At 38.6% G+C, this 26,767-nt stretch overlaps 5 protein-coding genes and 2 pseudogenes across 8 annotated transcripts; 6 read left to right on the top strand and 1 right to left on the bottom strand.

Moving 5' to 3' along the window:
- The first annotated feature begins 137 nt into the window (after positions 1-137).
- LOC120002664 (F-box/WD-40 repeat-containing protein At5g21040-like) lies at positions 138-2,460 on the top strand. Its single transcript, XM_038851422.1, has one exon. The coding sequence runs from the start codon at positions 539-541 to the stop codon at positions 2,156-2,158; it is 1,620 nt and encodes a 539-aa protein (XP_038707350.1). The 5' UTR covers positions 138-538; the 3' UTR covers positions 2,159-2,460.
- A 127-nt stretch (positions 2,461-2,587) lies between these two features.
- On the top strand, positions 2,588-6,094 carry LOC120002665 (GDSL esterase/lipase At1g71250-like). The gene is made up of 3 exons (XM_038851423.1): positions 2,588-3,400; positions 4,321-4,959; positions 5,580-6,094. The coding sequence occupies exons 1-3, from the start codon at positions 3,085-3,087 to the stop codon at positions 5,822-5,824; spliced, it is 1,200 nt and encodes a 399-aa protein (XP_038707351.1). The 5' UTR covers positions 2,588-3,084; the 3' UTR covers positions 5,825-6,094.
- Positions 6,095-6,410: 316 nt separating this feature from the next.
- On the top strand, positions 6,411-8,191 carry LOC120002968 (zeaxanthin epoxidase, chloroplastic). The gene is made up of 5 exons (XM_038851845.1): positions 6,411-6,720; positions 7,025-7,089; positions 7,178-7,238; positions 7,343-7,489; positions 7,877-8,191. The coding sequence occupies exons 1-5, from the start codon at positions 6,411-6,413 to the stop codon at positions 8,002-8,004; spliced, it is 711 nt and encodes a 236-aa protein (XP_038707773.1). The 3' UTR covers positions 8,005-8,191.
- Positions 8,192-8,830: 639 nt separating this feature from the next.
- LOC120001692 (NADH--cytochrome b5 reductase 1-like) lies at positions 8,831-13,347 on the top strand. Its single transcript, XM_038850114.1, has 9 exons — positions 8,831-9,025; positions 10,307-10,448; positions 10,601-10,691; positions 10,797-10,874; positions 11,415-11,495; positions 11,654-11,743; positions 12,451-12,516; positions 12,678-12,764; positions 12,903-13,347. The coding sequence occupies exons 1-9, from the start codon at positions 8,917-8,919 to the stop codon at positions 12,993-12,995; spliced, it is 837 nt and encodes a 278-aa protein (XP_038706042.1). The 5' UTR covers positions 8,831-8,916; the 3' UTR covers positions 12,996-13,347.
- Positions 13,348-13,375: 28 nt separating this feature from the next.
- On the top strand, positions 13,376-15,507 carry LOC120002464 (annotated as a pseudogene).
- Positions 15,508-16,430: 923 nt separating this feature from the next.
- Positions 16,431-26,314, top strand: LOC120001959 (probable apyrase 6). 4 transcript variants are annotated; one of them, XM_038850486.1, is made up of 11 exons: positions 16,431-17,183; positions 17,822-17,934; positions 19,262-19,369; positions 19,841-19,895; positions 20,266-20,424; positions 21,372-21,469; positions 21,600-21,796; positions 22,494-22,760; positions 24,080-24,207; positions 24,515-24,727; positions 25,695-26,314. In XM_038850486.1, the coding sequence occupies exons 1-9, from the start codon at positions 16,574-16,576 to the stop codon at positions 24,126-24,128; spliced, it is 1,656 nt and encodes a 551-aa protein (XP_038706414.1). In that variant the 5' UTR covers positions 16,431-16,573; the 3' UTR covers positions 24,129-24,207; positions 24,515-24,727; positions 25,695-26,314. The 4 variants fall into 4 exon arrangements, with proteins under 4 accessions (XP_038706414.1, XP_038706415.1, XP_038706416.1 ...); XM_038850487.1 differs by having other exon boundaries at positions 24,515-24,732; XM_038850488.1 differs by having other exon boundaries at positions 24,475-24,727.
- LOC120001962 lies at positions 22,777-24,071 on the bottom strand (annotated as a pseudogene).
- Positions 26,315-26,767: the final 453 nt, after the last annotated feature.

The following is a 26,767-nucleotide window of genomic DNA, read 5'->3' as shown; positions in this document are numbered from 1 at the left end:
AAAAAAAGCCCAGTCTCCACTCAGCCCGGCCCACAATCAGCAAACCGTAAGGTTCCTTCCGTGCCAGACATCTACTCCTTTATCTCGGCCGTCAGATCTATCTACCATTGAACGGTGATTAAGCTTTCAATCCAACTCTTGGACCGAATTAATTCTTCTGCAGCGAATCTGTTTACCTTGTCCTCCATCGTCGTCCTTGAAAGTTTGAAACTCTTAGTGGAACGATCTTTTCTTTGGAGGTACCTTTGATTTGCTCAGTTTTGTACTCTTCTTTTCTATTATTGGTTTATTTTGTTGCTTTCAATCTGTAGCTTTTCTGGTCGGATTTCGTCGTCTGAACAATCGACGAATTCAATTTAGGTTTAGGTTTTCCATCAATTGGGGTTTGTTAGAATTCGATTGAGAGTTGCGATTTTCAAGATCTCGTTGATATTTAGCGTATTTGGTTGAGGGTTAATAGGGATTTTGATTCTTAAAACTTGATTCATTCGAGGGCGTGGAGTAACCCTCCAATTCAAGTCTAGGATAACCATTTTTTATGGCATTTGAATGCCAAGAGTGCACTGAGGTCTCTAAGAATTTGGATAACTGTGAAAAAGATTCTTGTCTCGAACAAATTGAAGCACAGCATATTAACATCTCAACGTTAGATTGTCATCATAAGAACTGCATTAAAAGTTCTTATACTGCAAAACAGTCTCCTTGCAACAATGTTTTGTCTGGTTGTCGTCTGTCAATTACTGACCTTCCTCCAGCTTTAATTTCCGAAATCCTCAATTGCCTTGACCCCAAAGAACTTGGCGTCGTTTCCTGTGTATCACCTATCCTCTATAGGCTTGCATCAGAGCACCGGGTTTGGAAGGAGTTCTATTCTGAGAGATGGGGACTTCCCATAGTTCCCACATCTATGGTTTCAGATGAGAAATCATGGAAAGAACTGTTTGTTCAAAGGGAGTTTAGAAGTAAAACATTTCTGGGACGTCATAGCATCGAAGCTTTGTTTGGTCACACTGAAGCAGTGCGCACAGTTTTCCTTCTTGCTTCTGCAAAGCTGATATTTACATCAGGCTATGACTCGGTGGTCCGGATGTGGGACATGGAAGAAGGGTTGTCAATTGCATCATCACGACCCCTTGGTTGCACTATCAGAGCTGTTGCCGCAGATACTAAACTCTTGATTGCTGGGGGTACTGAAGGGTTCATTCACTGTTGGAGGGCCGTGGAGGGTCTCCCATGCTTATTTGACCTTAGGGGTGCCGAGGCACAGAACACTGAGTCCCGGCTTTGGGAACATGAAGGACCTGTAACTTCTCTGGCATTGGATCTTACAAGCATTTATAGTGGTTCATGGGACATGGCTGTTCGGGTGTGGGATCGTGCTTCTCTTAAGTGCTTAAAGGTCTTGAGGCATGGGGACTGGGTTTGGAGCCTCGCACCTCATGATACTACTGTTGCTAGTGCATCAGGTTCTGATGTATATGTGTGGGAAACAAAGAAAGGAATTCCTTTGGGAGTCATTCATAATGCTCATGATGGGAATATTTATTCTTTGGCTCGAAGCCACACAGGAGACTTTATATTCACAGGAGGAGAAGATGGGGCTATACACATGTTCGAGATGACAAGTCATTGTGTTAAAGCTGATATCGTGCGGGTTGCAACATGGATTCCTCACTCAGGGCCTGTTTACTCCCTTGCATTTGAGTTTCCATGGCTTGTTTCGGCTTCAAGTGACGGGACGATGTCACTGATAGATGTGAGGACACTTCTGAGGACCAGAAGACGCTCTCTGGGAAAGAATGCTATGAAGTTCAAGCATGCAAATCCAAACAGTCTCGAACCACCCCAGAGAATGTTACATGGGTTTGGGGCCAATTTATTTTCTGTGGATATTGGGGCTGATCGTATCATTTGTGGAGGTGAGGAAGGTGTTGTTAGGATCTGGAACTTCTCTCAAGCTTTGGAAATTGAGCAGAGGGCTCGCACACAGAGAGGAAGGCGGTTAGAGAACAGGATGAGGCGTAAACTCCAAATAGATATGAACCGGAAGGGTGCTCAGACTGATCAATGCTCTGTTTCTGCCAAGAACAACTCAATGCATGGTGATAGGAGTGCCTGGCACAATAAACGTGGGATGAGCAGGAAGCTGAAGGCATAGCAGCTACTGGCAATCACTCTTTATTCCCAGGGACCACCTGCACTGCCCTTTGGTAATCATTCTACAGATATGGTTTAAACTTGCGGGATCACTGATCTTTTAGGTGTTATTTCGAAATGAAGCTTAGTGTTGGTTTTTTAGTGATTTAGAGATACTCTTGCTCTGATGATATTCTCATCAACAACAGTCCGCTAGTATATTTTCATTTCTGAGACATCAGAGATTTTACTTTGTTTTGTTTTTCTCTTATGCTTTGGCCTTAGTGCTGACAAAATACCAAAATAAGATGCACATGATACAGATTTCTAGTAGTTTCATTTGAGCACTGCTAGTGAACTATAGTGTTCTTTCTCATACTTTTATACTGTGCCATCATGGAGATGGAAAATTTTAGCTTCACCAATTATAAACAGGTCCTCCAGAAACTGAAACTTTGAGCTTAGCCGTTGAAACAATCAGTAAAAAGAATTTGCTCATCACTTGAAGAGCTGAAGATGGTATTTGATTTTGTTCATATGATCACCAAATACTGTTAGGATATAAAGATAGGATTTTGATTGTTAGCAAGCAACATGGAATCACATGAATCACATAAACTGCTTCAAATTCTACTTCCAACTCTGGAACCAAATAATCATCAGCAACAAACACTCATAATCTTCGTATCATGTGAAGATTACGTTAATATATGTTTTTCTTAAACCTCTTGGTTGGGCGCTCCATTATTCCTAGTCGTTTAATTCTGAAAAACGAAGAGAGGTCTAAGAAAAGGATTTTCGGTAAAATCTGTTGAAATCATGCTAACCGATAAACGCACCGTACCAACAACAGTTAACAGGTCCAAGAAAAACTAGAAAAGTATTGTGCTTCAAGAAAGAGAACAGGGTCAGGTGTTTGATGCAAGACCGAGGATCCCATCAAACAAGATGAGGAAATCAAAACGAAAGCAGACTTTCAGTGCTAGTACGAAGAAAATCGAAATGGAAACAGCGGCGGCTGTAGTGGGAAGGAGAGGAATCTTTCTTTTGTGTATTCTTGCTATCTTAGTGGGTATGGCCAGTGTAACAAATGGGCAGTTCTCTACCTTATCGACGGAAGGTGGGTCGTATGGTGCTGCATTGTACGTGATGGGAGACTCTTCTGTGGACTGTGGAGACAATACTCTCTTCTACCCACTTGTTCGCCACAATCTTTCTTTACTTCCTTGCAATGGGTCTGCAAGCCTTCTCCCTCATCTTCTTGGTACTACCTCTCTCTCTCTTGCATACTTTCTTTCAATGTGTTATTTCGTGTAATCTTTGTTTCTTTCTTGCTGTATTTTGATTGATTGTTTCTTTTGTTGAAACTTGAAAGCATAGGTTGTGCATTTGCTATGTCGAAAGGTTTGGGTGCATTTGATATCATGGGTTTTTCTTTTGGTTGTTGTTTCTTGAAGAGAATAGCTGAACAAGTGAACCTGGTTGTGTTTTTAAGTCAAATCCTATTCTTCCAACTCAGTTCAGAAAATCATATTTTTTCCTAATCTTCCACTGCAAATTTTCTTTTATTATTATCAATCCATTGTCTAGAATGGGGAGAACCGTCCAGGGGAAGAAAGATGGAGTTGTTTAGGACTATTACTGATGGATTCCTTTGAATCATGTAACTTCTGGTTGCATCAGGAGCTGCACATCATCAAGCTACAATTGCGCGGCGCACACAATGTGCCTCAAATAATGTAGAATGTATAAATCCTTTGTGGCATAGGCGAATACGTATTTGTAAGCTGACTTTTGGGCATTTTCAATGGGATCTATCTGCAAATGCCAAAGCTCCTCTAGAAAAGGATCTGATCCACCTAATTGGCCATTGAATATTTCGTGGTTGTTCAACACTTTAATGAACTTGCTTTTTAAGAGAATGTCCCTTTTTGTTTAACTGGATTTAGCATTGTTGCACAAGAGCTAACGTGGTCTTTTGCTTGCCAATGTACAGTGGGGTTATTTGAAACCTATTCAATAACTTAATCCCCTTTTTAATTGCATGTGGTATATTGTTTGCCAATGTACAATAGGGATCTTTAAAACCTATTCAACAACTTAATAGCATGTTTTTAATCACAGCATGGACTAAGTTAACAGGTTTAGCACTAATGGTGATTTTGACTTCTATGTTTGGTGCAGCTGGGAAGATAGGCTTGCCATATATCCCATCATTCTACAGTCAAAATGGATCCATTGATGGGCTTCTAAGTGGCGTGAATTATGGATCAGCACAAGCAACAATCATGAAGCCTAGCAGTCAAAGCCACCAGTCTCTCAACCAACAGCTGCGCCAGGTGTCTGAGACCTTCCAGATTTTGCAGCTGCAGCTTGGCGATGATAGTGCTCAACGTTTTATCAGATCCTCCATATTCTACCTCTCCTTTGGCAAAGATGACTACATTGACCTCTTCCTCCGCAATACCTCAGGCATAATGCTTAAGTACAGTGGTCCAGAATTTGCTCACATTTTGGTTAGCCAGATGGTAGATGCGATAAAGTACCTATATGATGCCAATGTGAGGAAGATTATATGCTTAGGAATATTACCTTTGGGATGTACGCCTCGTGCAGTATTGGATTGGTACAACATAACTGCTGTGGGCGATGATGATTATGGAAGCGGTTGCGTGGAGGAGATCAATGAGCTGATTTTGGAATATAATACTATGCTTGATGAGCGAATTGTTGAAATGAAGTCAGAGTTGCCTGATGCTCAGATAATATTCTGTGACGTGTACCAAGGAATTATGGAGATCATAACCAACCAAAACCTCTACGGTATGATCCCTTCTTTAGTTCCCTATGTTTCGGATATTTGATTCTCATTGGTGACAACTAACAATACTACGAGTGGAAAAGAATCATAAGGCCATAGACATACTGAGGCAGACCCTTTACCCAACTTGAGTTTAAAAGTTAGTAGAGAACATGCTGCAAAATCTCTCCTTCTTACCTAACCTTACTAGGTTAGGATAACAATTTCGGAATCCTAACTGCCAATATTCCCTATAGCTTATGCTGAACCTTCATCTTTTTTGGACATAGTAGGCATGCTTCAAGAGTTGGTGGGATTAAAGGAAACTGCATTTCAAAGCTTTTGCAAGTAGATTTTGAAACTATAAATGCTGCCTGTATTTTATGCTGCACCTCTGAATACATCATGTTCTAATTTGAAATCTAAATTTCTGTTTGGGAATCCATGCAATCCCCTGCCCTTTCGCCAAATGTAAGTTATTGGAAACTAGATTTTAGCATTGATCCCTGCCCTGGATTCAAGTTTGATAAGATTAATTTATTGGAAACTAGATCTTTTATAATAAACCTACATTATCATCAATGGAACTGTAGTTGAATACTAACAACCCTTTGCCATGCTTTCATTTTTCGGTCATTTGCAGGATTTAAGGATATAGAGAACGCATGTTGTGGAGTAGGCTTGCGCGGTGCTATGGTCGGATGCCTCTCTGTAGAGATGGCATGCAATGATGCTGCAGATCATGTCTGGTGGGATCTCTATAACCCTACACATGCAGTCAACTCCTTGCTGGCTGATTCGACCTGGTCTGGCCAATCCCTACCGAGCATCTGTCGCCCTTTTAGTGTACAGAATTTGGTTTCCACTTCTGTGCCGGACCTGAACTGAGTGTCCATATGGCAGCTGTATTCTTTGTTCGATCATCTCTTTCTGTTTCTTCTCAAAGGTTTGGCTGGTTTAGCTGATCGAACCTGATTCATGCTTCTTTTGCTCAGATGAATGTAAAGATCAAAAGAAGCATTGAATCAACACTTCAATTAAGCATTGTATCAATGCTTCTTTTGCTCAGATGAAATGTAAAGTTCTTTTAAGTATTGTTCAATACTTCCCAAAAATATTGCGGATCATTTGGTTGGAGGGTTATGCTTCAATTAAGCTTTTGTAGAGAGGTTGTTTTTGCTACTCTGTTTTATAGGGCCGCCATTGATGATTTGGTGAGAATGAAACTGAAGGACTTGTCTTGTGGGGCACTATATATGTTTTTTTCCTTCAGAAAACAGCGAGTACTTTTTGTTTTTTTTCACAAGCCAAAAGCATTTCTTTTCAAAAAATAAAAAGAAAGTTTTAAAAACGATTTCCTTGGTCTTTTTCTTTTTCTTTTTTTTTTCCCCTTTGGCCACTGGTGAGCAAGTTCAAGATTTTGTTATCCGCATCCTTATCAGAGCATTAAATAGCTGCCACATAATCCAAACCCATGTACCCAACAAAGCTCTGCCAGAATAGTTACGAGAAACAAAGAGACATGGAAGTAACCACACAGTCTCTTTCCCACGCCAAGCTCCCAAGGCCTCTATCATCACCTTCTCAATTTCAGGCCAGACCCTCTTTTCTGCCTTCTGGTTCAGTCCATTTTCAGTCCTCGAGAAACCTTTCCTCGCAGTTACAAAGTGCTCGGATTAGATCAAGAAAGCATGGAAGATTTGGAGCTATAGTTGCTGCTTCTGATCAGGCACAAAGAACTTCCGGTACAGATGTTGCAGAAAGATGGCTTCTTGTTCCTGTTGGTCAGTCAATTCTCTCTTCTTGAAATTTATTTGGGATTAACTGAACTGAACTACTTTGTTACTAATTCATATTCTGCTCATATGGGTTTAGCAATTATTTCCTGCAATTCAGTTCTAGGCCAAGTTTTTTTTATCTAATCTATTTGGAACTCAGAATCAACTATTTATATGTACTGAAACCTGAAGTGCTGCAAGAAATGCCATTAAAATTATTTGCAGACTTGTTATAGTGTTGGACTTCAGACTATGCCCAACGCATACTCTGCTTTCTTGATTTTGTTGACATGATATGCAAAAATTGCAGGTGACGGAGATTCAAGGCACATAGGTTTTAAGGTTAAAATGCCCGGTGCATTCGAAATTGCTTCTGTAAGTACTTCTGCTGTTCTGTTCTCATTGGTTTTATGTACCTTTTCAAATTTGCTTATACTTAATGACATTGTTTTGGATTATCAAGAGTGAAGTGACTGTCGGACGTCTTCCTGAGAAGGCAGACATGGTGATTCCAGTTGCAACAGGTCCGTAATGTTATTGATTATTTTGTGTAAGCATTTCTCCATATATAAGAATACTGGTTTCAATAATGCCTTCCATGTTAAAATTTCTTGCCAAACATTGACAGTGTCTGGTGTGCACGCTCGCATTCAGAAGAAAGGAGAGAGTCTTTTGGTCACAGATTTGGACAGCACAAATGGGACATATGTGGATGACAAGAGGCTGAGACCTGGAGTTGTAGCCACTGTATCACCTGGAAGTTGTATTACGTTCGGTACTGTTCTTTAACATAATCCTACTTATCTTGCTCTTTACAGTTTGCATCTGTCGAGAAGATGATCGATCATTAAAGCTAAATGGGGAAACCATAAATATACTTGTATCAGTAGAATTACCTGCAGGCTGCAGGTGGGTTTCCTGGAAAAACCAGCAATCAGCAATGTAATTAAAAGAGAGTATGATTCTGATTTTAAGAAAAAATAAAGTCGTACTTCTTGATATTGTGCTAACAAGTACAGAATGGAAAATAAAAAAAATCAGTGACACACAGTGACTGTAAGACCCAGTAGTTCCTCGTTCGCACAAATTCCTGGCTAAGGTGGGGGATGCTCTTCTGCTTAGAATGTTTGAAGTTTCCTTAAATGAGTTATCTGTATTGCAGGGGATATTCATCTGGCAATGTTTCGCATATCTAGGCTTGAAAGTGTGGAAGCTGCAAGTAAACCAGAAGAATCAGAGGAGAAAGTAGAGACTGATAGCCCAACTGAGACTACTGAATCAACAAGTTAATATCCAGAGATATGTGGTCTGTTGATTAATATGTAAGGAAACAGCAGTTTTGACGAGAATTTTGTTTGATAAAAATTAGTTTTATCAACCATGTACTGATGTAAAGACCGAGTTGTTTCTATCATTCTAAGTTACTGGCTTTGAACACTTTTTGTCTTATTATGAATATATATTTCAAGTAAAACCATTTATTTATTTTTCTAAAAAAAGAAAATTTCTTATGTTAAGATTTCTTTTTTTGATAATCGAATTATTTCATTAAACAAAAAGAGAAGAAACAGTTTCTTCCAAAATTAAGGACGAAATACATGAAGGACTATCTTCCAACCAAACTCGAAAGATACTAAATTCCTTTGAATGCCTAGTTAGAGGATGTGTTATTTGGTAGCACCTCTGAAGAGTATATTAAAAACGCACCATTGTCATAGTAGTTGCTACTAACTTAATGGTATCAATTACGTGTCCAAATGGAGACAAGCGGTACATATCAGACGTTGTGACAGAAATAAGGATTGAAGAATCTGATTCCATCTCAAGAGCCATGAATCCTGCTTCTTTACTAGTTTTAAATCCCCGTAGCATGGACATATAGCCTCAGCCGTCATGTATTGGATTATTTTCAGTTAATGAACTACTAAAATTAATAAATCCAACAAGCGTTTATTTTACAATAAATAATAGAATAATTTACTAGGGAAGTGGGTCCCACAGAAACTTCCATCAAAACGACGACGCTGTAGCCACAGCAATCCATAGTAATTGTGGTGTTCTTTTTTTTTTTTTTTTGTGTCTTCGAAAATAATTCATTCCTCCTACTGTTTCCCCCTCCTATATAATCGCATTGGCAGCACCATATTTCCTCCGTTTTCTTTTGCGTCCTCGGTTAATTTTGTTGACTTCGGAGCTTCGAAAATGGAGCGTTCGCAGTCGCACCGAGTGGAGATGATAAGCATGGCCGTGGCTCTCGTCGCCATTGGCGCCGGTGCGGCCTACTATTTCTATGTCACTAAGAAACCTAAAGGTATTGCACCAATGTTTTTCGAATTGTAGAGATTCGTTGTTGACTTGTTTCTGTAAGCTATTCAATTTCAGTTAACTTAAAGTGATATTCAGAATATTTTGTTAGCTAGTTATTTAGGATCCTGCATGAGCTGATATTTCGTGATATGGCGTGTCTTTCATTAAATAATTTTGTAGCGCAATTTTTGTGGAAAATCCGGAATTAAAGATCATCGTATCATATGTTAATCTGATTACATGTATGATTGGGCTAGCCGTGATTTTGATTTCTGGTTAATGAGTTGTTTGTATGGTGTGAAAGCTCGTGAAGTTTCAGTTGGTTTCGTGCTTTCGCAATTCTATTTTTGATTTCTTCAATTGAATTTTAATTGATGTGAATTACTGCGTAAGATCCTTGTACATAATTGAACAAAAGGCAAACAACACCCGTGCACAAGGCTCCACAGTAGTCGGGGAACAGATACGATGTATGCAGAATTTACGCCACCGAATACCTTGGGAGGCTATTTCGATGAATTGAACATGTGACCTCTAGATTACACCTGCAACTCTGAATAAGTGATGATGCATACTAATGTATATAAATCTGAAATGTTGCACAAAGAATATACCATTGAGTCATTTGTTTCTTGATAACTAACTTACCGGAAATTCTCCATTTTATGTGAAATCCTAATAAAGTGAGAGCTAAAATGCGCAAAACAATTTAGTATTTTGAGAACTTTAAATTAGTTTCAGAACGAGCTAAAGTCACTAGAACCATTTTTATTCCCTCTACTATTCGGTATCCATAAGTTATTGTTGGTGACTAATAACTTCTGTTGCTCATCAATGTGATTGTTAAGAATCATGTATATATAAACAAAATAGCACAACTGCCTACCTTGGCGCAATTGAAAGTTCATCTACTTTTCCATACGTACTAAACATTAAAAAGTTTTCGTAAACCTACTGTTTCCCTGATAATGTAGAACCAAAAAAGATCCTTATTTATTGTTGTCCTAAATGAAAACAGAATTATGATAATCACACATAGTCAGTCAACCCAAGAAAGGAAATAAAGAAAGTACATAAAAATGCGTTTGATTCGTTACTTGCAATGCTCTTCATTGCCTGTGTTCTTTTAAGTTCTTTTCTTTTCCATCCTTTTTTCTTTCTTTTATTCCCTTTCTTTGGTTAGGCTTCAATCTTTCCATTTGATCTTATTTATGCTCTGTTTACATTTGGATGCAGATCTGTATATTGTTTTCAGTGAACTAAAACTTTTGATACATCTTTATAGGTTGCTTGGACCCGGAAAACTTCAAGGAGTTCAAACTCGTTAAGCGCACAAAACTGAGTCATAATGTGGCTAAATTTAGATTTGCTCTTCCTTCGCCTACTTCTGTGTTGGGACTTCCTATTGGACAACATATGAGTTGCAGGTTTGATTTGTGGTTGACTTTTTCTTGTACTTTTCTAATTCTTAATACAATGCCAAGGAGTGCTTTCTGCGTGTCTGGATTCTTACCACTGAAAAATAAATTTGCATGTGATGATCTGTCATCACAACCACACTTTGGATTTTGTCACACAGAGGAAAGGATAGTCAAGAAGAAGTAGTTATCAAGCCATATACTCCAACAACTTTGGACTCCGATATTGGATACTTTGAATTAGTTATAAAGGTTCACAAATTTTAGAGTGCATTCTTTGTGTATTACATTCCTTTTGAGGTACTTCATTTAAAAATTTAAAAATTTTGCTTTTGATTATAATTTTGATGTCAAAAGATGTATCCACAAGGAAGGATGTCGCACCACTTCCGGGAGATGCAGGAAGGTGATTACTTGGCTGTCAGGGGTCCTAAGGTGATGACTTTTCCTTTTTTGAGCATAACAACGTTTCTAAGCCGTTGCGATATCCCCTAGTTTTGTGCTGGTTCTTGAAATGCATTTACTGGCTTATTATGTCTACTGATTTAGAACTGGGTAATACTTAGCCAGCTTAATTATGATTCTCTTTCTGTGTCACATCAAGTGAAGCGGTCAACCTCATCTGGTCTGTATTCCATTCTGAATATATTTTTTTCGTAGTTTATTTCTTTCTTTTTTTCCTTGAGTCGAAAACTTGGAAAGAACTACATTGATTAATGGTTGTAGGCCTGCAACCATTAAAATTCATAGAAACTTGTTGTTATGGTGATTTGTGATGAAGGATTAGAATAAAATTAATAATATACCATCCGTTCAGATATAGCCCCTTTATATTTTATATTTTATATATGGCACTTCTATGTTTTCTTTATATATTATGGTTTTCCTGAAAATGTTGACTTTTTTAGTAATTTACGAGAAACTGCTCGAGATTTTTTCAAAATAACTGTGACACATTATTGGTAATAATTCCAGGGGCACTTCAAGTATCAAACTAACCAAGTCAGTGCTTTTGGGATGCTTGCTGGAGGCACTGGAATTACCCCAATGTTCCAGGTAGGTATATTGCAACTGGATCAGCAACACGCTTTGATCTTAACCATTCTTTTTTTTTTTCCCTTGTGTTGCTGCAATCATATTTTATCATTATTTCTTTGGTATAAACTTTGTTCCATTATGGTAATGACTTACTTTTCTCTATTTTCTTTCTTTAGGTTGCTCGAGCCATATTGGAGAACCCAAAGGATAAAACTAACATCTCTCTTATCTATGCCAACGTCGCACATGAGGACATTCTTTTAAAGGTAAAACTCCTTTTCTCGTCACTTGCACATCTGGTATCTCTGGGATGTCTTCTGTGCATCGATTGCTTAGGATTGCAGAATAATACATACTGCATGTAAAAATCATAAATCCAAGTAGTCTAATAATATATCATTAGTTGCTTCAAGGTTTTCTTTGCTTTAGATATATTAAAATGGGCTGGAATCTCCTACACCTTGGTACAATTACAGTGACCTTGATTTGCATTCTGAATATTAGATCTGAGAACATATGCCATTCATGTTGATTGGAATAAGAACAAGTGAATGTTTTTGTAATACATGTAGCTTTTCTCTCATTATTTCCACTCACTTGTAAGCAGCTTTGTTCTAATTATTTCCAGTTTTCCCCAAACTCTTATGAAACCTTCCTGTAATTATTGTGACTGACTTTCTGTAGTAGTGGTCAATTACGGAAACTAGTAAAAATTGAACAACGATTCATGAATCTTGAGAAAGCTAATGAAGTTGTGTAAAATTTTCATTGCATCACAAACCCAATCCATGTCTTGTCAGCAGTTTTAGTGGGAGAACATTTGTTACTTGACTAGGAGTTCCAAAAAAAATTAGGCAATAATGACCTGAGATATTTTAAAGTAGTTGACGCCTGAAAACAAGTGGCATGCATCATCCAGGACTCAAAAGTGCCAGATTGACGAGTGATTGACGTTTATCTTTGGTCATTGCAGGAAGAGCTGGATAATCTTGCGTCTAATTTTCCAAACCAGTTTAGTGTCTACCATGTTCTGAATCAGGTATAATTCATCTCAGCATATTTTTCACTGTATTTCATAACGTCATGCCTCTATCTTTCAAGTATGTAGGTTGCATTTTATCAACCATACTCATGCCTGGTTGCCCACCCTAAGTCCAATATCTTTTTGTTCTTCTTTTCTGATGTTCCTGTGTACCTCAGCCACCTGAAGGATGGGAAGGTGGTGTCGGGTTTATATCGAAGGAAATGATTAAAATGCACTGTCCTGCACCGGCATCTGATATTAAGGTAAATTTAATGTCTGTAAGACTGTAACCTTGTCTCTCCAACACCTCTTTTCATCGCATTCTCCTAAAACCCTACCCCTCACCATCGCCACCAAAATCAAGGAAAATAGAACCACTCAAGTGTGATTGTCTCTTGCAGATATTAAGGTGTGGCCCACCCCCTATGAACAAGGCTATGGCTGCTCACCTAGATGCTCTTGGATACACTCCTCAGATGCAATTCCAGTTTTGAAAGCGTTAAGGGAGTGTGTGTTCCAGTTCTTCATGCTTCTCATTTATAGCATAATAAAACAATTTCATGCATGCTTTTTTAGGCAACTTAAGAAACAATATAACAAGTTTACTACATAAAATATTCTTCTCATTAACGCCCCACTTGATTACTAGTTATACTCACGTCAACATTTCAAAGGTTATGTCATTAAGGCTGTGTTTGTAGCGGTGCCGTGCCACCAGACCCTAGATTTGTAGTTTCCTTTCGATCTGACTTGTTTGCTTGTAAGCCAACTGTCACATACCTTTTATATATATATATATATATATATCAAGCCAGTGGTCGGGGCTTCGAACCCAGCCATTGTTCGGACTTCGGTTTTGACCCGAATTTAGCCCATGAGTTCAGGCTTCGGGTCAGGTCCAATAAAAAAACTAAGGTCCAGGTCTGTTCATAAATTTTTTCAGGTTTGGGCCGGTTTTTGGCCCCCGGGCCATTTGGTGACCCTGGTTGGAGTTGAGGAAATGGAGACCGATAGGAGACTTCTTTCTGAATTTGTAGAAAGAACTTGATGACTACATGATTATATATCTTCTTGACTTGCTATAGTTGAGTATGTTAATGATTATATTCATCAACAGAAACGCAAATCCGTGCCTTGTTTAAAGCTAAAGCACTCTTTTGTTACATGCTAAAATCTCTCTTGGCTTGGCTGCATGACCTTATTCGCATAGTGTAAGTGCAAAAACGGTGTCTTGTTTAAAGCACTTTTTAGGTTCGGTTCTTCCCCATTAGGAGCTAATCTCTTTTTGCATGGCTATAAATATTTGACAAAAAAATACTTCCTTTGCCTCATTCGCATAAACCCACTACACCCTCCCTCTTCCGATTACGTGTTTGATCTTTGCCGAACAATTAAGCATGCCTTCAGCCTTCCAATACTAATACTCCTTTTAGGTGGCTAAGTTTGGTGGCCATATTATATGGCTAGCTGCAATCCATCAACGGAACAAACACCAACTTACCGGCCTCTTCATCCCAATTAAAGAACCTCCTCTCTATTTCTCAAACCCAACTCAATACTCTCGCATTTGCGTCAGACGCTGCTAAACTCTTGGTTCTGTAGGTTATGGTACTCAATATCTATTTCTTACCAACCATATTTCTTCTCTCTCGTATGCTTCTTCTTCTTTGCCTCACTGCGCTAGCTGGCGATAGTATTTGTTGGATAAATACTGTTTGCTACGCTGTCGCTATTAGCAATTTTCCTTCCATCGTCAAGTCGCTAATGGACTGGCGACCAAGTTTCCAAGGATTAACTGCAAAGATTTATACAGACGTAGTTGATCTTGCATTTAATTCTTCACCCACTAAGAGAGCCCAAGGCTATGTCCTTCTCAACTCTCTATTGCCGCTAATTGTATCTGTCATTTGTACATTGCTAGCTAGAGATGTTGGTGCAGAAGGAACCACTAATATGAGAGGTGGGTTCATTGCAATGTTTATAATAACAGCAATCATCGGAGTGTATGCTGTTCTCAGCAGCGTAAAACCCATCTCGACCAATATTCTTTCACCAGTTGGCAGTCTAGTTGCTGTGTGCTTGCTCCTATTGCTTCCATTAGGGATTCCATTGGTAGAAAAATTGAGAGTGGCATGGGAGAAGAAAGTGCATATACCAAATAATAATGCTAGACTAGAGGCTGTGGAGAGTCGGTTCCAAGCAGTAGAGGAAGATATAGAAGTAGAAAAGAAGGAAGAAGTGGAGAGCGTAATAGAGGAGATTGGAGCGTGGGTTATGTTGAGGAGGGTGAACTTTTGGTTGTATTTCTTAGTGTATTTATTCGGTGCAACACTTGGGATCGTCTTCCTCAACAACTTGGGACAAGTTGCTGAATCTAGGGGTTACCATGGAACTAATTTCGTTTCCTTGTCCTCTGCATTCAGTTTCACTTATTCCATCTCTCATGGAGTTCTGCTTTTCAAGGTAAAGAACACTCATCAATTTCAAGTGTATTCAGTTAACAAGTTCCACTACTCTCGTTTATAGCAAGCATGGTAATGGAGAGGGAAAATGCTTCGGAATGGAGTGCTATAGACTCGGTTTGGGGTTCCTTTATGTTTTGTTGGGACTTTGCTAGCTTTAGCTTTGTATTTTCGGACAAGGAGGACATTTTACTCAAAGGATATATAGGAGGGGTACAGGTAGGGTAGCATAGGCAGGTATCTGATACTAGAATACTAGAATGACATTGCAGCAGAGACGATCCAGCTCTTTGTATACCTAATTAATACATACATTCATGGACTATCAATTGAATATCTTTCGGCAACCCAGCTTGCCTCACCGTATCTAATATTTAATATACATTATACTATACTTTAGCCAACTATTCATACTACACACATTGAAGCTAAAGGTGCAAATTCAGCAAGACAATGGAATCAGTGTTGCTTAAATAAGCCGAAGCACATATACATGACAATTGCATATGCTTGCAAAACAAAGAGGGTGAAACCAATAAAATAACCAGAAAAATTTTGCCCTCTTTCCTTCTCTTTTTCTTTAAAAATCTATTATCTTCTCTCCCTTCAATTAAATATTATTGTATATCAATGAAAAAATGTTATTTTTTAAAAACATTTGCTTACTTTCCGCTCTTTTTTTTCTCTTTCTTTTAAAAAATCTGATATTTTCTCTCCTTTCCAATTTTACTTACTTGTTTTTTTCCCCCTATATATGAAAGCACACGTTCTTAGCTAACAATTCTTATCCTAGACTTGGCTAACAATATTTCTTATCTTGAATTACACATTTTTAAAGTAAATAATATCTGTACATATATACATATGTGTGTGTGTGTATATTTTCCCTGCCATTATTATGTGACAATGAACTAGGCTGATGGAGTAACCTGACCATTGAATACCAGATTAAGTAGTGGAGATCTTTTTAAATTGCCTTTCTAAGGTCTGTTATTTTTCCCTTTTTTTTTCTTGGTGGAAGGTTTGTTATTTAGCTTTAATAGAGGCATCTTTTATTTCTTTTTAATCATAACCATGCATCCAACTGTGCCTTCCCCTTGTCAAGTGTCCGTTCCCTCCTTCAACAGTACGACAAACGGATGCTGTATTTTTGCCAATTTCAACCTGTATAATCCAAGGCGGTCAGAGTTCACTCCAACAGTCAACTGGTTTCGAGTTACCGCCGAGAGGGAGGGAGCTATGTATTTTGGGCTTAAATTAGGGTTTCAGCCCAAGTAAATTCCCGCTCGATCTCCTATTCGTTAATAACTAGGGCTTAATATAGAGCTTGGGCCCAATAGCGGCCCAGGGAAACCTCGAAGCTGGGTTTTATTTCAGAGCTTGGGTTTCGACTTTGGATGTTTAATGTTGATGTTTCCTTATAAAAACTACCTTCAATTTTTGCATTGACATGAAATATTTAGGAATCCTAATTTAGGATTGTTTGAAAGCACCGCCACGATCTGCACGCGCCATCTAGCGCCTACCATTAATGTACGTGAAGCTTAGCTCGCTTTCGCTCTCTCCCCGACTCTTCCCAGAGTCTCCAGTACTTCCATGAACAGCCATCCATGGACTTCTCAAACCTCCAATCCAGGGCTTCCAATGCATACATTCCTCCCCACCGTACTCAGATACACCCTCGTATGCACATTCACCTCCCCTCCTACCCTCACAACTCCGCTAACAAATCGCAACACCACCATCACCTGCACAGATACGTCGCCCTATTTGCATCCATTCTGACTATTCCATTCCTCTTCTACCTCTTCTCTACTGCCCGCAAAATCCACCAGAACCCTAAATTCGTCGAGCCTAACTCCCGATTCTTCGGCGTCGTCATCGCTTCGGGGTCAACTGGGTCCCGCGTCCGCGTCTTCGAATTCCTCGGCGAGGGGCAGATGCCATTCATCGCTGGCTCCATCTCAGTCAGGCCCTCTTTGTCGGGGTTTGCTGAGGATGCCGAGGGAGCTGGTCGTTCGATCGCGGTTCTGATCGAGTTTGCGAAGCAGCAGGTACCTAGGAAGGAGTGGGGAAATACTAAGGTGCAGTTGATGGTGGCTCGTGGTGTGATGGAAGGGCTAGGTTTTGGAGTGAGGAAGGGGATCTTGGAGTCCTGTAGACTGGTTTTGAAAGCGTCCGGGTTTGCCTTTAAGGACGCGTGGGCTCGCGTTGTTGAAGGTATGCTGTGAATTGATGCAAACGAGGAATTAGTTTATGGAATTGTTTTCATTGATTTTATGTTTTTATTGTTTGAACGGGAGAGAAATTGGGCTGCAAATTTACGTTGATTTGCTGTTGATGCTATTTTACCGTTATAGCGTTTTGAATTCTACACTTGGTTGATTTGTGGTTAAAATCATCTCACTTCATATTTATGATCAATGCAAGTACTGTCAGGTTAGTTGGAAATGTTAACTGCTGTAACATCCTTAAATCATAGTTAGTTTGTTCTGTGATTCATGATTACTTCCAGTTGATGTAGGGAGTATTTTACTTTCAAATATTGGTGCCTGGTTTTATACCCAGTCTTTATCACACGGACTTGAAGGCTGGGTACCAGTTGCCTTCTTTTCGAAGCTAGTCCTACTCACTAACTCAAAAAAAAAAAAAAAGGCTGAAAATAGTATATCTTATATATTGAGCCTGACATCTCATTCATTAATCTCTAGGTTATTTCTGATTTTTCGTTGGTTTTCAGTTATAGTGGCCTATAGCAAAAACCCAGGTGGATGGACCTTGTTTATAGTGCTTGCCTTGTTATAAGGTTTAACTAGATGACAATGATGTAGGTAACACACAAAATGATTTTCGTGCAGGCGAAGATGAAGGTGTCTATGCTTGGGTGGCTGTGAATTACGGACTAGGAAACTTGGGAGGTGAACCTAAAAAGACAACTGGAATAGTTGAAATTGGTGGGACTTCATTGCAGGTTCATTCCATTCACTGTATACCATTGTTTTTTTTTCCCCCTATCACTGTTTACCGTATCATAACATCTTTTTTATGACTATGCTCATGATTGTCCCTACGTGCCTGTGTTCAGTTTCTGCTTACATGTTATCTGCCTAAATCTCTATCTGCGATAGCTAGTTCAGCAGTTGTCGGGGGCCCATCTTTTCTTCTAAAAGATATCTGAAAGCATAATGTGATGTTTCTTTTAGTGATAAGTTGTATACCGTGTATCATTTGTTTCTGTAGCTCACATACAATCCTCCATGTAAATTTTTACCTTAATTTGTTTCTTAGACACAAAATTAGCATACCTGTTGGTACTACAGTAAGTTCAGTCATTTCATGTAAATTTTGACACACACTCATTTCTAGTCCAGAAAGCATAGCTATACATTTCTTATGCAAATATTAGAACCATCATGTCACAGCAAACCTCCTAAAGGGATACATTGCATTTGTTCCTGGTTCAGGATTAGGGATTGATTCTCATGTTTTTAATTGTCGACAGAACAAATTAATGCCCTCACAAGGTTAGATATCACATGTTACAAATGCTTTTGGTGTTGTGAAGGTGCTTTCTCAACAACTCCTGAAGTTTGTGGGTAATTAGTCTGAAGTTTGGACATGCGAGCTGAAAAAAAGAGTCCATTTTTTCAGCTACTTTCCCATTTAAGTTCAGGATTTTTTCTACCATGCTTGCATACTGTTTGATTTTGTTGAACAATTATAAGTTCCTTATCCTTATGGAAATTGATGTGAGGTTTTTTTTCTTATTGGGTTTGGAGTTGTGTAGTTTTCTTGTTGATGCCACAAATTGTGGGGATCTGTTGCTGAACGATTTTGCAAGGTAGAGCAGTAGCTTAGCATTGTTCAAATTCTCAATAAGTAACAAGGGGATTGTCGTTGGATAGAAATAGGAGGCTTTTTTGATGGAGAGAACTTTTATTAAGCTCCCAGAAGCCATTCTAAAGAGTGAAGCTCTTCATTACTGAAATAAAGAACTCTTGTGCAAAACATATTGGCTGCTTTTGTTCAACTGTGAAACTCTTTTCCTTCTCCTTACTAGATTTATTGATACCCTGCACTGTTCATCTTAAATTTTCGCCATGGTGATCTATATCATTGCGTAATTATCACATCTAATGGTCTAATTGATGTCTTTCCGGTTCTCTTTTGAATTGAAACACTTTAATGAAGAAAATAATGAAAAACAAAAAAAAGAAGTAAAACCCTATAATTCAAGTTGAGATATGTAATAATTCTGATTTTCAATAGAATTATAACCACTAAACTAATATGTGCAGATTGCATTTGCTTCAAGAGAATCGACAGAAGTGAAATCTTCACGAGTCATCAGATTTGCTGGAGTAACTTACAACCTCAACACTCAAACCTTGCCCCACTTTGGTCAGGTGTTTCTCATTGATGCTCATTTTCTACATAGTTGTTAATATGCATTTTTATTTCTTCCGCCTATGTTTGACAAGTTTGACTTGGATTCCTCCAGCATTGGAGGATAAATGATATATACTTGAAGATTTAAAGACTGAATTCCTTTGTCTCTAGCAATATTTGGAATACTAGTCAAACTTCGTGCACACAAATGCCTTCCCAGTCAAAGGAGTTTAAAATAAATAAAAAATGGAATATTTGAACCATTATGTCCAATGTTGTAGAGTCAGCTAGCAGAATATCATGGGATTAAAAATAAAATAATGTTCTCTGGATTACTTTATCATGTTATAGAAATTGTGTGCGCTCATTTGCTGATAGTCTATCATCAGCAGAAAAACTTTTATTATCAGGTTGTGTTTCTAGATAACTTATCATACCATGGAAGAGTCAGGAAGACCACCCTATGAAGTATCATTGTTTTTGTATAGGATGCAGCTTGGGAATCACTGCATGGGCAGCACAGTTCCATAGAGACCATTTTATGTAAGTTATGCTTATATTTACTGTTAGCAGATCCATAAGAGATTGTTATAGAGTCCTTATACACTTGCATGTATTTGCATTACTTCTAGTGCGTAGCTTGCTGATATTTTCCCTTGGTTGTCCCCACTACGACATTAGCTCACATGTCAGAAGGGGGAAAATGTCATCTTTCATCTCTCATCTCGTGGTAAATATCGTATGTTATTCACTGGAGACAATAGCACAGATGACTATTCTTCCTGTATGTATGTTTTGGTGTTTTACTTAGTCATCGAAGATGTGTCATGCATATTTAGGACAGTAATTTTGAATTTGTTTTATACAATTGCACACTTTGGACTCTTGTAAAACAGTTTGATTGATTATGCAGCCTCCAATTCGAGGAAGGAAACTCACAGTTACCCCTGTATTCCCAAAGCATATGAGCTGGCAGCCAATGTAAGCAATAAGCTACTTATTACATCGCACCCAGCAGGAAGCTTCACTGCATGTCGATATGAAGTTGCTTCATTATTGAAGAGACGACAAGGTAGAATGCCTGTTTCCATATCAAATGTGTTTCTGTTGCAGGAACAATGGCTAGGTTTTCTAAAGGACTTCCATTTTTATTTTATTTTGTTTTTGGGAGAGTTTTGTGTTTTTCATTGTCTATATATAGTATGACGGTTTAAATCAAGGTTATTTTTTTAAACAAATTCAAAAAAGAAAAGAAAGAGCACTCTGTCTTTTGCATACGCTCAAATTTCTTTGAATGGTGTGTTTTTTTTAATCTTCTTATGTAGAGGATGTGAATCGTTCATGTCCGCATTCTCTTCCATCGTGCCATGTGTATATTTGAATTGTCAATGATAATCTAATTATATGAAGTAAAAAAAACATAATTTTCCTAAATAGTTGGAAAACATTTTCCCTGTGCTTTGTATTAAGCTATGATTTACTTATCATTGGGAGCACTTTGTTAAATTGTTTTCCCAAATCAAGAGAGTAATAGCTTGTAAATCTTTCCCCCTTTAGTTGATTTTTTGTAATAGAACTGGTACTAATGTTGGCAAATGGACACTTTACTTTTCCGTAATCATAGGCTATTGGCCCATATGGCTCCCAGACACATATCCTTCTTCGTAGCAACAAGAAAGTTATTCGTGGCGTCAAATCCTATATAATTTCTTTTGTTAGAAAAGCATGCTTATTTTGCACTCTTTCTCTCTCTAGCCTTGCTGTGGAAAAGTCTTTAGCCTCCCTCCCCTCTCTTCATTTCTAATCTTTACATATTATTGATTATTGAATCCAAAAATGAGTGTGCAATATTATTGCATCTTCTTACAGATGTTTTCTTATTGAAATTCGTTGTATGATCTCTTACTGCAAAGATGCTCTCTTAGCTTTGATGTATTAATTTCTTTGAATTTTGATGTTGCTTGCTGTAGAGAAATAAAACAAATATACTCACTTCAACAGTTTAGTTTGTTTTTACAGATAAATGCTTGAGTCCTCCTTGTAAGATTGTCCCATCTATTTTTTTGGAGTTCCAAGGAAACCGATTTTCTCCAGAAAAGTTCCTCTTTGTTTCTGAGGTTTGTGACTAAAAATAATTGGAATTTAGTTATATTTTATGTTCTTGGTTCGAGAGATAAACTATGTCTATGTCTCTTATATCAATTTTGTGCCACCCCCCTCTTTTCATTGTTATTGGACCCTCTGCAGGTTTTTGGGTTGTTCCCTGGGGCTTCTCTGTTTGATTTGGAGACAGCCGGGCAACATTACTGTGAAGATGACTGGGAGACACTGAGAAACCAACATCTTAGTATCGATGATATGGATTTGTCACGATACTGTTTCTCCTCTGCATATACAGTGGCACTGCTGCATGATGGTCTTGGGATCCCTATGAATGATAAAAGGTACTTATACTACCTACAGAGCTTAGAAACATCAGCAATTTCCTTTTTAGTTCTTTGAGTCCTTGCCTTTGTTGATAGAAATGCTGCAGCTCTTTACTGACATGTTTGCTTAGTATGAAGAGGCTATCATACGATGGTTGAAAGTGACAAAAGGTAAAGGCTAAAGATAAAAACAATTAGAAATTAGTTCGAATGTGATAAAATTGAGATCTAATTTCAACATATATATCGGATCCAGAATCATTAGGGAAAATAGAGAATTTGGCGAGGAAGAAATGTTATGGTTCCAGAAAATAATAGACGTCTAAGCTTTATCGGTCCGAGTGCTGACAATTTGGTCTTATCCTGAAAAGTGCAAGTTAAGAAAGTGGGAGAAGAAAGTGGCCTACCATGTTGATTATGATACCATTGAATTTTCTCTGCCATGTGATTGAATTTTCGCCATTGGTGCTAGTGGCCATAAAGAACTTGGTTCTTCTAATATGTCATGATAGAGTAAGATCCTTTGAACTTGTAACAATCGGGTAGGTTCCGGATTAGTTCAGCGGGAGTACGAGTTTTCATGCATTTGCGTTGATAGACTAAGATCCTTAAAAAATGAGCTTTTGTTTTTTTTTTAAAGTCCAAGGTGCAGATCATGATTATTTGCATATGAAATGTGTTATCAAATAGTGATCCAAAAGTTCAAATTTTGCAGAGTTGGATTTGCAAATAATAATGGAAGTATCCCGTTTGACTGGACTGTTGGAGCTTTCATCTTATCAATGCTGGAGCCCCTTGAGTTAGAACCGGCTAACATGGACCAACAGATGGTTGGAAATGCATCAGTGACATACTTCTCAGTGTTTGCCATTTTGTTAATAGGTTTGCTAGCTGCATTCTTTTTACTGCAACTGCGAAAACCACAATTAAAGACCATTTATGACCTAGAGAAGGGACGTTACATTGTCACGCGAGTGCCCAGGTAGTCTCTGCTCGCAAATTAATTTGTATATTAATCTTGAAGCATCGGACATTTCTTTTCTACAGTAATGTGAGATGATTAATACGAAAACAATTTTTATGACTACCTTATTACATGCCTTCTAATGATTAGCCCAATTGAGCAAAATGTTGAGGGGAGAAGATGGAAGAAGTAATCTTACACCTCAATAGACTCCCAATGGTATCAAACAGCATCGTCACATCCTTTTACCCTATCTACTCTACCTAACTTCTTATACAAATATAGGCTATCAAATGTCAATTCTTTAGAATACTTTTTCCTACAAATTTTACACCCTAAAAAATGTGTCAACATACTTAAGACTTATCCGTTTGAACCAGTCAAGAGTGTTGGGTTGGGAGGTATTCATCCCAACAGTCCCCCACCCCTTTCAACCCAACACCCCTTAGCACCCTAAACGGACAAACCCTTCAATATCCCACTCCCTCAAATACTCCCTCGTCAAATCTTCCTCCTTGATCATCACCTCTCCTCTCTCTGATGCTCTTATTGTTACTTCTCCGCACATTTTCCCTGGTTTTGCCGTAATTACCTGCATTGATCGACTTGGCTATTGGCGCCATTCTCACCGACGATTACATAAACGGCTAGGGAGCGAGGAGAGGCGTTTGTCGTGTGGTGTATTACGTGGGGAGAGTTACCGGAGGTCGGAACGTCGAGCTTTGTGACGAGCCCGTTGATAAGATGTGCACCCCTTGATTAGGCGCGGAAGCGGAGGAAGGAATCTAATACCTCACGGCGGAGCTTGGGGATGAACTCGTGAGGCTTGTGCGTTTTGGAGACGAGATCGACGGGGATATGATCTTTATGCGAGTGGCATGACGATCGATAAGGTGGAGAGGAATGGAGAACTCGTAGAGCATGCATAGAGGGATGGAGAAGTCGCCGCAAGGCTTTGCGGTGGTCGGAGTGTTGCTTTCAAATAGAAATGTCTCAACACCACCGGAAGCCAGAGCCTCGGCGGCTGAGGATCCGGCAGGACTCGCACCGGCGCGTAGTTTGCGACCTGAAATGGAGTTGTTGGAGTACAATCCGACTATGAAGGGTCGGGTTTTATAAATGTGCTTGCTTTTGGTTGGGAGCGGAGAGGAGTTGATGCAGAGAGGGTGGTACTGAGTGGCCATTTTCGGTATGAATATGTTTGGTTGAAGAATGTAGGGTTTAATCTCAGGGGCTGTAGATAACAGTTTTGGGAAAGTGACCTGTGCATATGTTAATATGATGGGATTTGGCTTTCAAAAGACAGTAGTAGACTAGTAATATATGGCTTTCTACAGGGACTTTTCAGGAGCAACTTTGGTGATGGAGATACTTTTTGCGTGGTAATGGGTTGGAAACAAGAGAATCAATTATCTTCGTTCAAGCTTAGAGGTGGTATTGAAGGACCATGCATGAACTCCAGCATGTAAGTTGAACTTACGTTTTTCTTTATTTTGATAGTGCCTGCATAGGCGTAGTGAAAGAGATGATAAACTATTTCATCAAGAACTTGATTGAAGACGTAAAGTTTCATCATTTAGCTCTCACTTTAGTAATGTCGACATAATGTCCATGTAGAGACTTATTCGCCATGTGTTTATTGTTGCTTTGAACATTTTTACCTGCTATTGGATTTGTTGTTGTCTTTAATTGCTGTCAAATTAAATCAATCAATCAACGAATTTATATGCAGCTGATTAAGCTTATTAAGTGACTACCCACATCACATGCAGTTCATGAATCACGACTATGAATCTAGGCAACCGCAACGCATCAAACAAAGAAGAGATGACCTAGCATGAGAGAAGAGAGCCTGTCAGCTTAGCCAAGTTGACTGCCTGTGTACAAATCTCCAGTTTTTCAATAGTAATCCGTAGTGAAACCTCCTTGGAGCTCCAGCAACAGGCAAATCATCCTTGGCTACCAAACAAGTCTCTCATCCCCATGTAAGGTCCTCTCCTTGTCTTAGATTGCTCTTCCTTTCATGAGATGCATATAGAACCATTAACATATAGAAGTACTTAGGCAAAAGAGAAGAGAAGACCTAGCATGAGAATAGTGAGCCTGTCAAATAAGCCAAGGTGACTGCCTGCAAACCCAAACAAGAGTTTCTAATTTCTAGACTCTTGAAAACCACTTTGAAATGGGATTATCAGGCAAGTCATCCTTGGCTTCCAAACAAGGCTTTTATCCTCATGTTAGGGCTCTCTTCCTCTCAAATTCCCATACCAATTCAATCGTCTTGAAATCTGTATTTATAGCCTATTGAAGAAACTTGGATACAAAATCTTTCTTCTCTCTCATTTTTCCTGCATTGTTTGGATTCCTGTATGTGGTGGAACATATTCTCTTTAGTGCATGAAGAAGAAAATTGAATTTCTACAAGAAGTCAAGAATGTAGAAGTTTGAATGGTCAGTTGACTGACTACTGTCACGATTCATTTGATAGTGTAAAGGTTGACCTTCTCAAAAAGAAAATAAGAATGAAATCGATAATATTCATTTGATGTGCTATAAGTGAGGTAGTGGAGACTAAATTGCATGCAAGCTTATTCAGGGAGCTCTTTTCCAGTTGTTTAGTTATACTAAAGGCAACGATTGTCATGGGCCTCATGGAAACACCCTATCCAATTTAGATGCCCTGTCATGAATAAAGTCAATTTTTTTCCACTATACCAAAGTTGAGATTCAAGTTAACTAAGGGAAGTGGAGGTAGGGAGTTTCAGCACAAGATGCATTCTGTTGAATTTTTTCTTCTGTTCAATTCCAGTCCCTTGTCTTTTAAAAGATTCAAGTGTAAATTTTTTTCAATATTCATATATGTGGGGAGCTTTTGCCTGAACATGCAGCTTTTGCCTTTGAACCATTCATGTGTCCTGCCTTGTTTCAAAGAATTTTTTCCTTCCATTGCAGGGCATGCAGTAAGGATGAGTACATGCATATGTAGATGCAACTGATGAAGAGAATATATTCCACCGTGGTCCTATAAATGTTGAAGACATGGAGGTACCGTATAATACAACCACAATCCACATGCAGAGGATTGGGCATATTGATAGAGACCACAATTATTCCGAAAGTTTCAGATAAGTAGTTTCTGACTTTGCGTTTCTTTTATGAGACTATAATTTAATTGAGGCATGCAATTGTAGAACCAACAATGCATGAGTTTGAGAGGAAGAAAGAGATAATGTGGCAGGTCGAGTCTTGTTTGGTAGCCAAGGATGACTTGCCTGCTCGTCTTGTTTGGTAGCCAAGGATGACTTGCCTGCTCGTTGCAAGTGGTTTTTACTTTTGAGTAGTATTGGCTGAAACCTTTGTTTGGTCCCAGGCAGTCACCCTTGACTAACTTGACAGACTTTTATCTCTCATATTGTCCCTTTTCTTCCATTGTACCAAAAAATTAATACTCATATTAACCATATCGTGCCGGTAAGCTTTAAGGGTTAGACTAACATTTCACACGCACAGACAATATTTATGTTTGTTTCATATGAACTGGTTTGGAATCATATACATAGTATCTTCTCTTATTTTTTTATTTTTTTTTTCAAGAAAATTAAAAAAAAAAATCTTCTTGACAATATCAGATATGACATATCCTTCAAAAAGGTTCTTCTTCTAATGAATTTAAACTTGGTTCTGATTCTTGTATTTCTTGTTTTTCTGAGCCTAAACTTCTTGTGAACCATGACTTCACCGAGAACCTTTCCACAAGTAGAACAGCATCTGCAATAAAATCAAGAATTGATCATGAAGAACAAGTCCAGTTTATCCCTTAGGAAATAAATACTAGAAAATATTCTCAGGAATTTCACCCTCTTATCACTGGATCAAGGGTTTGCCCTTTAAATTATAGATTCGAGTAGGGAAACGGAATTCACAAGAAAATAAAATAATCTATAGAGTGCGCTTACAAGACGTCGCCCACGCATGATGTGCGGCAAAATCTGGGACAGTGAGTGCACCAAAGCATTGAAGGGGAG

This window comes from Tripterygium wilfordii, chromosome 7, assembly GCF_013401445.1.
Source record: "Tripterygium wilfordii isolate XIE 37 chromosome 7, ASM1340144v1, whole genome shotgun sequence".
Taxonomy (NCBI): domain Eukaryota; kingdom Viridiplantae; phylum Streptophyta; class Magnoliopsida; order Celastrales; family Celastraceae; genus Tripterygium; species Tripterygium wilfordii.
Note: the sequence above shows the minus strand (reverse complement) of the source record. Positions and strands in the feature narration are given on the sequence as shown.